The sequence below is a fragment of the Mirounga angustirostris genome, unplaced genomic scaffold (genome assembly GCF_029215605.1).
Source record: "Mirounga angustirostris isolate CCGP_5_RB_7025 unplaced genomic scaffold, mMirAng1.0.hap1 SCAF_8, whole genome shotgun sequence".
Lineage (NCBI taxonomy): Eukaryota > Metazoa > Chordata > Mammalia > Carnivora > Phocidae > Mirounga > Mirounga angustirostris.
In genome coordinates, this window is record NW_026991716.1 from 74875415 (window position 1) to 74889382 (window position 13968).

A 13968-nucleotide genomic window follows, 5' to 3' on the forward strand; every position below is an offset into this window, starting at 1 on the left:
TTACATATTTTCATCAATCTTTGAGCAGTTTATTTAGCACAGGAAGATGTTTAAGGCTTATCTTATACTTTACCTGCCCCAACCCTGAAATCATACATTTCTCCAAGAAGCCTTGGTCCTTTTTTTTTTTTTTTTTTGAGAGTGGTATTTAGAAACCATGATCTAGATACTAGGTGTGTCTGTTGCTTCTGGGGTATCATTTCTTCTTGGCCCTTTCAGCAGAGGCAGGAAATCTGTGTACATGTGTACATATACACCTATCTATTTCTGTACTTCTGTATGTATATGGGTGTATAACATGAGTTATGTATTGTTTGATACCTATGATTCTGATCTAATAACCACAGTTTATTTTAAACTTCCCTTTCCGTATTTGCTCCCTTCTCTAATGGTGTTAAGTCTAGCTTCCATTATCCTTAAGATATTTATTTGCTCAGTCTTCGAGTACATAAGTAGATTCAGAGTTTCTAATATACAGCTGTGAAAAACCTACTAACTAAAATTCAGTATTTGTACGTAGTTCTTTTTGCCTTTAGTTATAGAGCATATAGTAAAAAGACTGTTTCTTAGAATACTTGGGTTAGTTCTCTTTTTCCCCTTTAGAGTAGTTTTGTTATTCATTTAAAAAACTGGCAGGTTTTGTTTGTAATTAATTTTAGGTTTTCCCATCCTTGTTGATTTTACTTATAATTTACGGTAATTTTCAGGATGTGAAATTATACTTATTTCAGTGAGCTAGAGCTGCAAGAAAAGGAGTGCAGGGAAGAATTAATGGATGGCTGCTTTGGTAAGATTTAAAGTTTACATGTTCTAATTGGTGAGTTTTAATTACGTGTGCTATGCATGTATACATAGTACACGCTATGCTCCACTTTACTTCCCCCCCCCCCGCTTAAATGTTTTATCTGACAGATTGTTCCATGTCAGTACTTAGAAATCTGTCTCATTCTTTTTAAGAGCTGCATGGTGTTCTATTATATGGATGTACTATATATACTAGGCTCTGTTGATGGGCATTTGGGTTCTAAACAAAGGCATCTTTTTCTATACACTATTGTGCATATGTATGATTACATCAGATCACTTTTAAATTGAAGAGGAAATTACTAAATCCTATTTTTTGGGAGAGGGGACAGATTTGCAGTTTGATGTTGCAAAAGTTCTATATGTGATTAAGTTGATTTTTAAAAATCTTTTGAGTTATAAATTACCAATTTCTAAGTTATAATCTGATTGAAACATAAAACAGTGAACATTTAAAATATTTTGGTTTTTCAAACTAGTTACTACAGTAGTTCACAGGAAAATTACTGGTTAGCCTTATGCTTTACTAAATGCTATCATAGCTATTAAAACTGACAGTTTTTATTTAAATCTGTCACTTGTGGGATGCAGAAATAGATGTGCAAAGCTTTCACATTGTCTTAGAACAAAGTCAACCTTTTATTGTTTGCTATTCACCAGTCTATAAAGACTAAGTAAATCTAGCAGGATGTGTAAATGTACTGTATTTTGGGTGTGTATAGTAATAAAACAAATACATTATATAAGATTGAAGAAAATAATTTACTCCAGAAAAATTATTATTTTAATTATTTTCTAGTATTACTTAGAATAATGTAGCTGTCAAATACTTATAGATTATCCAGTCCTATTCTGTTTCTCTTGCTGGGTTTACATTTTCTTTTTATTGCTAAAACTTGGTTTATATTTTTTCATAACTTACTACTACATGTAACATTAGATCCAAACATTTACTGAACCTTTCAAACTTCCTTTTCTTTGTTTCCTTTCAAACTTTCCTGTTTGTCAGTCACTCTTCCAGAAGACCAGAAATACTGTTCTTTTTTTTTTTAACTTTTATTTTATTTTTTTTTAAAAGATTTTATTTATTTGACAGAGAGACACAGCGAGAGAGGGAACACAAGCAGGGGGAGTGGGAGAGGGAGAAGCAGGCTCCCCGCCGAGCAGGGAGCCCCATGCGGGGCTTGATCCCAGGACGCTGGGATCATGACCTGAGCCTAAGGCAGACGCTTAATGACTGAGCCACCCAGGCACCCCCAGAAATACTGTTCTTCTAATAAAATCTGTAACACTTGGTTTACATTTTTGACTGCCTCTTTGTACCCATGTTGTAATGGGTTTAGGGTCATAGGAAGGAAGTAAAACTCATGTACCTTGTATGAGGAGTATTTTTGTCCTCAACCTCATTATTGGTTTTTATATCTAGCCCTCAAAGTCTTTACTGTGAGGTAATCATATGTAACTTTGCAGATGATAAGAAATTTATAAACCAGATTTAACTTTAAGCTCATGAGTAACTTCTGTGTTCCATTTTGCACAGTGCCTTGGTAACTAGCCAAGGAATTTATGCCTCCTAGTAGTTCTCGTCAGATCAGGAGCTAGAAGAATGAGGCCTACTTTTTGACCAAACATAGGTCAGAAAGAATTGGTTTCAGCCCGTTGATAGGAAATTTTAGGCGGGGAGGCAGCAGTGGAATCTCTGCAATCAATGTGGAGCTTCAGAATTTCTTCAGGTAACAAAGGGTTGCACATAGATTCTATAACAGTGATAAAAATCAAAACAGATTATTCAAATAAGAAATTTAATGGGAGACTATAAAAAATTTGTATGTGCTTTTTGATTATACATGTTCTTTTTCTTATCTAGCAATGTCATTTATAGAACTGAATTTAGTACATTTGGGTTTTTTTTTTTTTTTTTTTTTAGATTTTATTTATTCGAGAGAGATTGAGAGAGCACAAGCAGGGGGAGCTGCAGAGAGAGAGGGAGAAGCAGGCCTCCCGCCGAGCAGGGAGCTTGATCTCAGGACCCTGGGATCATGACCTGAGTGGAAGGCAGTCGCTTAACCCACTGAGCCACCCAGGCGCCCCAGTACATTTGCTTTTAACAGAAGGTACTTAGTAAAGGATTTGATTTCTGAGAAAACAACAGAGCAGGAAAATGGAAGAAAAAATCACCTTTGGTTTTTATGTGTTCCTTTTTATAGTATACTCAAGGCTACAGTATATTTAGAATTGATTATTTTTAATAGTAGAACAGTAGATAACTACTAGTGTTTTCTTGCAGATATTGTAATTTTTTTAAACCTTAGCAAGTAAAGCTAAATACAAGTTTTTTAATACATGTGTTAAATTAAGCAGGATTTAATTTGATTAATACTGAAATCATTTACTTCCTTTAAAACTTTCTGTGTGCTAAGATTCCCACATATTCTTTCTTTTTTAGGATTTTATTTATTTATTAGAGAGAGAGACAGAGCAGGAGGGGAGGAGCAGAGGGAGAGGGAGAAGCAGACTCTCCGCTGAGCAGGGAGCCCGATGTGATACGGGGCTCAATCCCAGGACCCTGGGATCATGACCTGAGCCGAAGGCAGACGCTTACCCGACTGAGCCACCCAGGCGCCCCTTTATTCTACTTTGATATTTTTCTATTTTTGAGCTTTTGTTTTGTAAGTTATTTTAGCATTTTCTATTTTTTGTAACTTCAAAATATCTTACTATAATTATATAATATTGCTATAATTATAAGCACTACAGTGAAACTTGAACTCTCCAGTAGTTAACATTCTGATATAGCTTGGGTTCTCTAATATCTGCATCAGAAGCCTTCCTGGCAGTGAATAAGTAGCTCCTAAGCATCCAACACAAAGGATATAGCCAGGAGAGCCAAAGACCTGAAGGTCAGTCCTGATACTCTGTATTTACTGGTTTGTCGCAATGAAAGAAAGGAGTACTCAGATTGGCCAGTGATGCCTCATAGGCTCTTCTTTTTATGTGAAAGCTGAAAGTGCAATAGAAGAGATAAGGAGAAAAGTGTCGGGGCACCATAGCAATTTTGATTATTGGTGCACGCATGGTGGTTATTAGGAATAGTAGTGAGATACTTACCTAGTCCATATTCCAATAGGGCAAAGAGTCAGTGATAGAGAGACCACCTCTTTTCTGGATAGACAATAATTCACTTGATATCACTGAAGGCTTAGTGTATCTCTAAGGGGTGGAGGTAAAATGGCATTGCCCTGGGATTAGGGAAGGGATAATAGCCATCCTATTAGAGCTTGGGGAATCCAGTGTAGATCAATGGACATGGCAGTGGAATGTGGGAAATGGGTACAAACAGGTATCTCTTAGGAGTTCTTTAGGGAACCACTCTGCAGATAATAGCAATATATGTCAGTATTTTAGAAGGCATTAAAAGTAACAGTACAGTGAAAGCAGTGTCCTGTATTTCATAGTCTGTAAGACGTATCTCTGCTGTCTTGTGTTTCCTAGTGGGAAATAGGACATTAAAGAAAATGTTCAGGTATGTTTTCTAATACATCATCCTGTTAAGATAGCTCTTTTGAGTTGTACTCCTGTGGTTCTTCCGTCTTACTTTGTTTCTCTTTAATTTTGTTCTTCAATTCTATAATTGAGAGAAAACATTCTCTGAAAAAATGCAGTTTAAGGTGTTGAGGAAGTATATAGGACATCTTAGATTTGCATTAAACATTTTAAAAAGACTGTCAAATGTTTAAAGGGCCAATCTTCAGATACCTGAGAAACTCTACTACCTAGAATTTCTCAGTAGTGATCTTTTGGTATCCTTTCCTTCTTCTGGATAGAGTTTGTAGTCTCCTACCAGGTTGGGTGCATTCCTTTTCAGCATATAGATTTACCACTGTGGTGTAGAGCATGTTGAATTTGGCAAGAGGAAGACCTATAACTAAGAAGGATGTCTTTTGTTTCCATGACCTAGGCCAAATTTCCTGTCATACTTAAGCATTTTCTTGGGGGCTGGAGTGTTCTACAGTGGATAGGCATAGGTAATGAGTTTGACATTGTGGACTTTTTGCTCCCCTTCAGAACACGTATAATTATTTTTGCAGTATTTAAATATGACAAAATTCAGTTAACGACTGTTGATTATGTTAATCAAACATAGTAGAGGCTCACTGTGACTGTCATTAACTTTGAGTGGAAACAGATATATCTCCTTGTAGAAATATTACGGTCCTGTCTCTTAAGGATATTGTGAGTTGCAGTTAGGACCTTTTTGATAAAGACCCTTTTTTGCTGTTGATGCTTATTATAAAACTTTTTTTTTTATTTTCAGGAAATTTTCAAGACGGGAAATAAACCAGATTAGCTAGTTCCTCCTGAGGAAAAAATAAGAATAGTTAAGAGCATGTATAATCAATATGCATCCATGTACATTACAAATATAGTTTACTTTTGTTGGTATTAGTAAATTATTTCCTGCAAATTTATAGATATGTACTTCAGCTTTATGAGAATATGCTTCGATTTATTATCTATTTCATAAGCACGGAACTAATTTACAAAGAATATTGACCTGAATTGCTCAATCCCTATCTCAAGTAACTTCCATAACTATGAAACCCTTTCTCTTGTTTATAATTTAAATCTATTGTAATTAAAAAAAAAACACCTTTAAAAATAGATACGCAACCTAATTAAAATAATGAGGGTGAACTGGATATAATGGCAGTTAAAGTGGGATGGATTACATTTTTATAGGTAATATCAGCAATTCTGGTTTCCTGTTATATCATTATTTAATATGCTTAAAAACTCCTGGAGCTTTGACCAGAGGTTGATGATGGTAAACCTAATTGTCATATTTTCCCAAATCGAACTTGTAATTGTTTTCCTTTTATACAGTTGTTGGTATGTTTCTTTTAATCTAAAATTAGTTGAAAATTATAAAAAAATACATTTGCTAGATTACAGCAATGGACCTAACACAATACGACTATTCTGTGTGTGAAGGAATCTTATCAAAAGGACACTGCTGGGGTGCCTGGCTGGCTCAGTTGGTAGAGCATGCAACTCGATCTCAGGGTCGTGAGTTTGAGCCCCATGTTGGGTGTAGAGATTATTTAAAAATAAAATCTTAAAAAAAAAAAAAGATGCTCTTTAATTTTCTTTCTCACCCTTTTGTTTCCAAAGAGAAACTGGTAGTCCTGGTAGATTCAAGGCATCTTTAAGAGAAAATGTCTTGGGGAGCCCCAAGGAACTGATGAAGTTAAGTGTGCCATCATTAGTGTATGCTGTTCAGAACAATATGGCTTTCCTAGCTCTTAGCAATCTGGATGCAGCAGTATACCAGGTAAGTGGAGGTAAATGACAATGAGAAGTGTAGAATCTTAAAAAAACAAAGTTTTTACAGAGAAAAGATTTTTATTAACCCTTTATCACATTATATTTTTTCTCCATAATTCTGTTAATATCAAATATTTGTGTCAGAGACTGTTATGAGTTCATTAATTCATTGTTTTGTTTCTAGGTGACTTATCAATTAAAGATTCCCTGCACTGCTTTATGTACTGTTTTAATGTTAAACCGGACACTCAGCAAATTACAGTGGATTTCAGTTTTTATGCTGTGTGGTGGAGTCATACTTGTACAGTGGGAACCAGCCCAGGCTACAAAAGTCGTGGTAAGAAACAAAATGCTCACCATAACTAAAATAGAAGACTTCTTTAAGTCTTATAATGCTTTAGATTAGTCACATTGATGAATGTAGCACGATTGCATTTCTTTGAAAATAATCTTTGCCCTACAGATAGGCTTTTTTTTTTTTTTCTCCTTTAGGATGATTAAAGATAATATAACTGATTGGTCTCCCCCTCCCCCTTTAGTTTTCTGGAGGAGAATATGCATAAAATATTTTAGAGATGGAAGGTACCTTAATGTAATCAACCCTCTTTGTTTTATGGAGGATGAAACTGAAGTCTAAAGAAGTGAAGTAACTTGTCTAAAGTTACACACTTAACAGCTAACCTGTGCCTAAAATTGTGCCAGTTTCTACAGTTTGTATGTTCAGAACTCACGGGCCTCTTTTAGACATCTTCTAAAGAACGCTGAGCAAGGTTTTCTCCATCTAATTTTCATCTTTTCCCTCAACTCACAGTTTTTTAAAAATCTTTGTACATACTCCCACGGTCAGTGATAGGGATTACGGGGTAGTAGTATTTTTACTGATAATCAATAGTTAAAATAGGGCCAAAAGTGGCTTCCTAATTTTCAGTTTGAGTTAATTGTTAAAGTACATACCTGATCTCTTTTTAAAGTGTAACATACTTTATAGATTATTTTCCCAGAGAGGATTAGGAAGTGGAACTCTAGTGAATGACCTTCTGGAGTTTCCCTCGACAACCAAATAACTTTTTACCTTTTCGCAAATAAAAGACCACGGTTCTCCTATAAGTATAAGGTGGTTGGGGATGTACAGAGAGCTTGTGCAAGTAGGAAGTCAGTTATTTTTTAGGTAGTTTCTAGCCTAAGAGTAGGTGGAGGTTTTTTTTTTCACCCCCCAAACATGAGGTTTAGATGAAGATTTATTGTCTTCACATGATATTTAAACATGCTTATATTCTTGGTGGCATTGCAAGACAGTGACCAAATATTCACTGCACATTTAATTTAGTTGTAGACCCTCAGAGAAAGAATTTATTGGGAAGTAAGGCAAACAGAAGTTAAATATGAACTTTAAGAAACACTTCACACCATTAGAAAAGATGTTAGATCCACCTCATATAGGTAATGTGTGTGAAAAGCTCAGTAAGCTAAAGCAGAGTATAGGGCAGCTTTCCTACTTCTGGGCCACTATAGAAAGTTCTTTCATATTTTAAGCAAAGTGCAGCTTCTTGTAACTGCCTCCCATTGTTTTTTGTTCTTGTCAGGACGAGAATAACTCAAATCCCTACTAATTCCGTATGATGATCCTTTGAATGTTTGAGGACAGTGTCACACCACCACCATCCAAGTCTTTTTTTTCCCTCCCCATTGAGACAGCCTTCTTTCTTTCTTTTCCTTCCTTCCTTCCTCCCTCCCTCCCTCCCTCCCTCCCTCCCTTTCCTTCCTTCCCTTCCCCCTCCCCCTTTCCTTCCTTCCTTCCTTCCTTCCTTTCTAGATTTTATTTATTTGAGAGAGAGAGAGAGCACGAGCAGAGGCAGAGGGAGACACAGACTCCCCACTGAGCAGGGAGTCCGACGCTTAACCGACTGAGCCACCCAGGTGCCCCTGTTTCTTTCTATAATATAGTTTCTAAAGATTTCTTCATCCTTGGCTTGCCCCAATACTTCCTTGTATTTTTCTTCTAGGTACATTCATTGATTCTTGTTCCTCAGGAGTCTTAAAACTTCCCACTATCTCTAGATGTTGACTGAGCAGTGTGAGGTATAATTTGTGAATTACCTCCTTTGTTCTGAATACTAGAGACTTGTTAAAGTAGCCTGTACGTTTTGGTGGGGAGGATAGCCATTCTATAACTGATTATATACAAAGTTGTTTCACACACATATAGTTTATTGCTAATGTGTTATGTGCAATGGGCTTCTTCTAAACCAAGATGCAGGATGTTTTTTATTTATTAAGTGTATCTTGTTAGCTTTGGTTCATTGTTCAGGCCTTTGAGGTCTTTCCAGACCTTATTATTCATTATTTGGCTTTTGGGTGTTATGTGTTTTACAGATTCGACAAATACGTCTTTGGGTCTTCACTGAAAATTTAGACAGGACAGGACGAGAGTGCTGTGGCTATACTTCTAGATCTCTCTTTAGCTGGACTTTTTCCCCTCTTGCTTAATAAACCTTCTCTCTCATAGTTTTTATGGATCTGCCAGGAATTTGAGGGTGCCTTAGTTAGGCTGTTCTGGCTTGAGGTCTCTTAAAGGTTGCAATCAAGATATTGGCTAGGGCTGCAGTCAACTAAGACCTGAGTGAGCTTGGTGGATTTTCTAAGGGAGCTCATTCATACACCTGGTAAGCTGGTATTGGTTGTTGGTCTAGCTTGATTTTATTAGCACTTTGTTGTATGAGAATTTACTCAGCAGTGAATAGAATTGTACTGCTATTCTCACTACATTAGTCTTGTTCACAAAAATATTATGCAAACCTATCAAATTTCTTGCAAAACACTGTCTTTATGGAATCCCCTCATCACTTATGCTAACCAGGAATCCCTTCATAAGGAAATTTGGTATGTCTCATTCTTAGGGAAGCCATATTGTGTTCCAGTGATGACCATTAAACCTTTTTTTTTTTTTTTTTATAGAGAGTGCAGGCGTGCAGTAGGGGGGTGCAGAGGGTAAGAATCTTAAGCAGGCTCCATGCTGGGCATGGAGCTGCGATCTTACCACCCTGGGGGCTCCAACTCACCACCCTGAGATCATGATCTGAGCCAAAATCAAGAGTCGGACGCTTAACTGACTGAGCCACCCAGGCACCCCATTAAACTTTTTAAGTTAAGTCATCTGCTCTAGCATTTTGCTAGTAATCAATAGTAGCAATAACAGCTGCAATCACTTATACCAAGCTTTCTCATTTAACATAAAGCAGTACTCTCCTTTATTTTGAATAAGGTATGTTCTTGTCATAATATACTCATGTGTCTCAACTCTTTAGTTTCAGTGTTACTATTGAGATAGTATTTATCTCTGAGGAAAGACTGAGGAAAGCTCCTTGAGGATTAGTTTAGGGAAGAAAGAGGAAATAAAGTTGAAACACTAGGTTAGGGCACATATACATGCATCTTTTAGCACAGAATTATGATTATATACACCTGTCAATCTGTCCTACCCACGAACTACTGAAGAACCAGAGCTGTGTATCATCTTCATTTTTATTCATTTAGTATATAAGAAGTATATCTAGTACACAGCAAGTAAGGTATTATTATTTGATAAAAATTCAGTAAAGCAGGAAAGCTTAAAAGTCATTACTTCATCCTGCAGGTGTTAGGGAATAAATGAGTTAAACTGTTCCCATTTCTGTGGTTGATGCTATCAGGTCCCTGAGTTTGGGTGGTGGCAGAAGTTAAAATTAAGAGGCAGGCTGACTATGCAAAATGCTGTGCTAGGGGGCCCATTGTTGTTAGGAAATAGGCACACGTTCTGGTCAGCATTCACCATGGCTGCAGTTTGAGGGACACATCTTGTAACGTAAGTGCTTTGGTTAATCTCTGGGACGGCCTTTCGTTTCTATCTTATTCTATAGGATAGCTGTGTCTGATGTGGCACAGCCTTTTAAGAAAACCATAACAGACTTTTGTAATCATTTGTTTGCTCTCTTGGATGAATTCTATTTGTTAGTCACTAATAATTTTCAAAACATTACTGTTGCAGGTGGAACAGAATCCCTTGTTAGGGTTTGGCGCCGTAGCTATTGCTGTATTGTGCTCAGGATTTGCAGGTAAATCATAAATGAATCATTTTATTCTGTTAAACTTTTTTAAAAATACTAAACTCTAAATAGGGATCTAGTTTATCTTATTTCATCATAACAGTTTTATTCCCAGTGAGACTTATTCTCCTACTTAAGAGTATCGTGCCAGCTGGTTCTCTGTAACCGTACGGACGGCTGTATTTCAGTTCAGATCTCAGGCCTTACTTATACTTGCAGCCACATGAGAACATGTGTCCGTCATGCTTGCCATCCGCAGTCCAGCTAGGAGCCCAAAAGTAGATGAACAGAGGGCTCTGAAAATGGAGGAAGTTAACAGTTAGAAAGCCTAAGTACCTCTTCCCATTTTCCTGGAAATGGCACTTTCTTCAGGCAAGTTTCTGCTGCTTTAGGGTGTAAGTTACCAGCTCAGTATCTGTTTTTCCCTGTTAACCTCAAGTTCTTCCTCTGTTTTAACAGACTAGGAATTACGGAGTAGGGAGAAAAGGGGTGGTGGGGTGGAGAGCGCCTCAGAAAAGTTAACACATGGAAGTAACAGCCAAAAAAGGAAGGGAAGAGAACCAAAGTCACTAACATCAAATAAACATGGACGTCTAGAGTCCTATGTGTAGGGATAAGAAATCCTCTACTTAATCGAGACAAGGTATGAATGTTAAGGGCAACGTGTTTTAGAAATAGTTCCAACAGAGAAGAACCTTAAAAGTTCTTTTTAATAAAGAGTATATTAGTTATAGCGTGTTTTTATTATTTATCTTTATTTGTGCTATTTCAAGAGTTAGGATTCTTCTGACTAGGAAAGTAGGCTGGAGATGGAAGTGAAGTATTGCTTGTAAAAAAAGATGTTTGATAAGGGGAAAAAATCTAAATTTAGGAATATACTTAATGATAGCATCATGCTAAATTTTTATTCTAGGAACCTGCAAATTAGAAAACAAAAACTGAGTTACCCAAAAAATAATATGCTACTAGACTTTTAGCACCATTTTGAATAATTAAATGTTTGTGTCCAACATTCTATTTAGTTCAACCTCTCAATACACAATTTAAGAAACAGTGGGTGGTTTAATATCCCTTTATGCTTGGAGTAATTGAGCACCTAATAGTTAAGTAGTTTTCCCAGACAGAATATTAAAAAATGGGAATAGGAATAGCCATATGTTCCCATTCTCTGGCTTTTTCTAACACACATTCACCAAAAACAGTCTTGTTTTTCATTAGAATTTTTAGTTGATTAGTATTTGAATGGCAGTTTCTAAGTCTATATAAATTCTAGTTATAATGAAAATCTTTGGTGTCCTTGTATAGATGTATTCATTTTAAGTATAAAACTTCAGCAGTGGTATGTGATTTTGGATATATATGGTGAGGAGTCATTTGCTCTATCTGAAAAAAAAAAAAAAAACTGTGGACCCCAAGAAAATGAATGTATACACAAAATGTATTACTTAGTGAGAGAGTTTATGGTCCTTCTGACATCATGTATGAACTTGGCTTGTGGAACCCTACTTTAAAGAAAAATGGATTCACTCAGCAAGTTCTATTTAAATTTTATTTTGGTTGTGTTACTCTGAAAAAATCTCAAGTGGTGATTATGTAGGTTATTTTGCAGAGCTGGGAGTTTTCATTACTACGCAGATATTACAGGGATATGATTAAGAAAATTGACTCTAATAGTATAGTTTTCCAGCTGACCAAAGCAAGTCTATTATTGGCATTAACAGAGAGCTTCTGTGATCTAGCTTACTGCTATAATAAAGGCAGAAACTGTTCTTAACAATAATTTACGAGTCTCCTGTTAAATGTGGGTTGGAAAGTTCCCTCTTAGTTATTAATTTTATATGTTCTATAAAAAATACACGTTGGTAAGATTTTATATGCCACGTGTCACAACCAACAAAATAAATGTGTATTTGATGTAAAATGTGTTTGTTCCCTGAATCATATACTTTATCATACCTCTGTTATTGTTATTGTTCTAAATGAAAGGCATTTTAATTTTTAATACTATCTTTTATATTGGCATACCTAATTTTTTTTTCAGGAGTGTATTTTGAAAAAGTTTTAAAGAGTTCAGACACTTCCCTTTGGGTGAGAAACATTCAGATGTATCTCTCAGGGATCGTTGTGACATTAGTTGGCGTCTACTTGTCAGATGGAGCGGAAATTAATGAAAAAGGATTTTTCTATGGTTACACATACTATGTCTGGTTTGTCATTTGTAAGTATCCAGGAATTAGAAGTTCTGGGTAGTCCTTTTTTTAAAAAAGTTGTCTGTTTTAAGCCTTTATAGCATTTTGAAATTGTTCCTTTGATACTGTGAACACCAGTTTGAAAATGTAATTTTGGTTTTTTTTTTTTTTTTTTTTTTAAAGATTTTATTTATTTATTTGAGAGAGAGAATGAGATAGAGAGAGCATGAGAGGGGGGAGGGTCAGAGGGAGAAGCAGACTCCCTGCCGAGCAGGGAGCCTGATGCGGGACTCGATCCAGGGACTCCAGGATCATGACCTGAGCCGAAGGCAGTCGCTTAACCAACTGAGCCACCCAGGCGCCCCTGTAATTTTGGTTTTATTGACTGACTTTTGTGGCATAGCTATCCCAAAGCAGTTTTGCCTTCACAATCAAAAATATCTGATGTGTTAGCATTAAATGTGTACAATTTAGTAGTAGACCACATAGCCCTCTGGGCATGTGAAAAACAATGTTGTTTTATAGTAACTTACTCGATTTTAGTATAAACTCTCTCAGATGGCTACTTGTAAGGAAAATAGCATTTTCCTAGGTAAATTAGTATGGCATCTCTGGGGGTGAAAATTGACTCACCATCATAGAATGTTTCATTATTTGCGTGTTAAGATTTTATTTCTTTGTGTATACAAGTTCTTGCAAGTGTTGGAGGCCTCTACACTTCCGTTGTGGTCAAGTACACAGACAACATCATGAAAGGCTTTTCTGCGGCAGCCGCCATTGTCCTTTCTACCATCGCTTCAGTGATGCTGTTTGGGTTACAGATAAGTATGTCTTCGTCTGTATTTTTAAGTTTTTAACATAGAAGAGCTTCCCACTTGTTGATTCATTTCATCTATTCTTAAATATGGCAATTGGTCATAGTGTTTACCTAAATTCCTTGTTTTGTTAGTTTCTAGTTGTATGGGATGTGGGTCAGCAGTACTGAGGTGATTGCAGTGGTCCTAGAGCTTATGCTGGGGGGGCGCTGGTTCTACTGAAAATGAGAGGGCTACTGAGGAGCTCTTTTGTAGTCCCCAGGTTTGAGATACAAAACAACTTGAATATAGTGTCATTAGGTATGCAGGGAAATGAATACAAGGACTTTACTGTAATTGCACTGCTGAAAACAATCATTCCCTAAACAAGGCTTTCTATGATGAGGAAAGAATAGAAAAAAATTTTTTTTTAAAGATTTTATTTATTTGACAGCAAGAGAGGGAACACAGGCAGGGGGAGTGTGAGAAGGGGAAGCAGGCTTCCCGCTGAGCTGGGAGCCCGATGTGGGGCTCGATCCCAGGACCCTGGGATCATGACCTAAGCTGAAAGCAGATGCTTAACAACTGAGCCACTCGTGCCCCAAGAACAAAAAATTTTCATTTCCCCCTGAGTTTGTACCTTCCTAACTTTTGGACTTGGGTATTAATTGGTTTTGAAGCAAAATCCAAATCTAAATTAAAGATATCTTTGTTTCATTTAATACGTAACTAATACAAATTTCAGTACCATTCCTGGCATTCTGGCACCCTCAC

At 36.5% G+C, this 13968-nt stretch overlaps 1 protein-coding gene across 7 annotated transcripts in view; it reads left to right on the forward strand.

The window, feature by feature from the left end:
• SLC35A1 (solute carrier family 35 member A1) overlaps positions 1-13968 on the forward strand; it is a 57074-nt gene that overhangs the window by 9769 nt on the left and 33337 nt on the right. For 3 of the 7 annotated variants that reach the window (XM_064597851.1, XM_045867210.3, XM_064597853.1), the window contains exons 3-7: positions 5977-6136; positions 6314-6466; positions 10154-10220; positions 12253-12429; positions 13091-13225. In XM_064597851.1, coding sequence (XP_064453921.1) covers positions 5977-6136; positions 6314-6466; positions 10154-10220; positions 12253-12429; positions 13091-13225 — 692 coding nt within the window. Of the gene's footprint in view, positions 1-707; positions 788-2731; positions 2919-5976; positions 6137-6313; positions 6467-10153; positions 10221-12252; positions 12430-13090; positions 13226-13968 lie in introns of those variants that run through there. The other 4 variants (XM_064597856.1, XM_064597855.1, XM_064597854.1 and 1 more) reach the window with 3 other exon arrangements.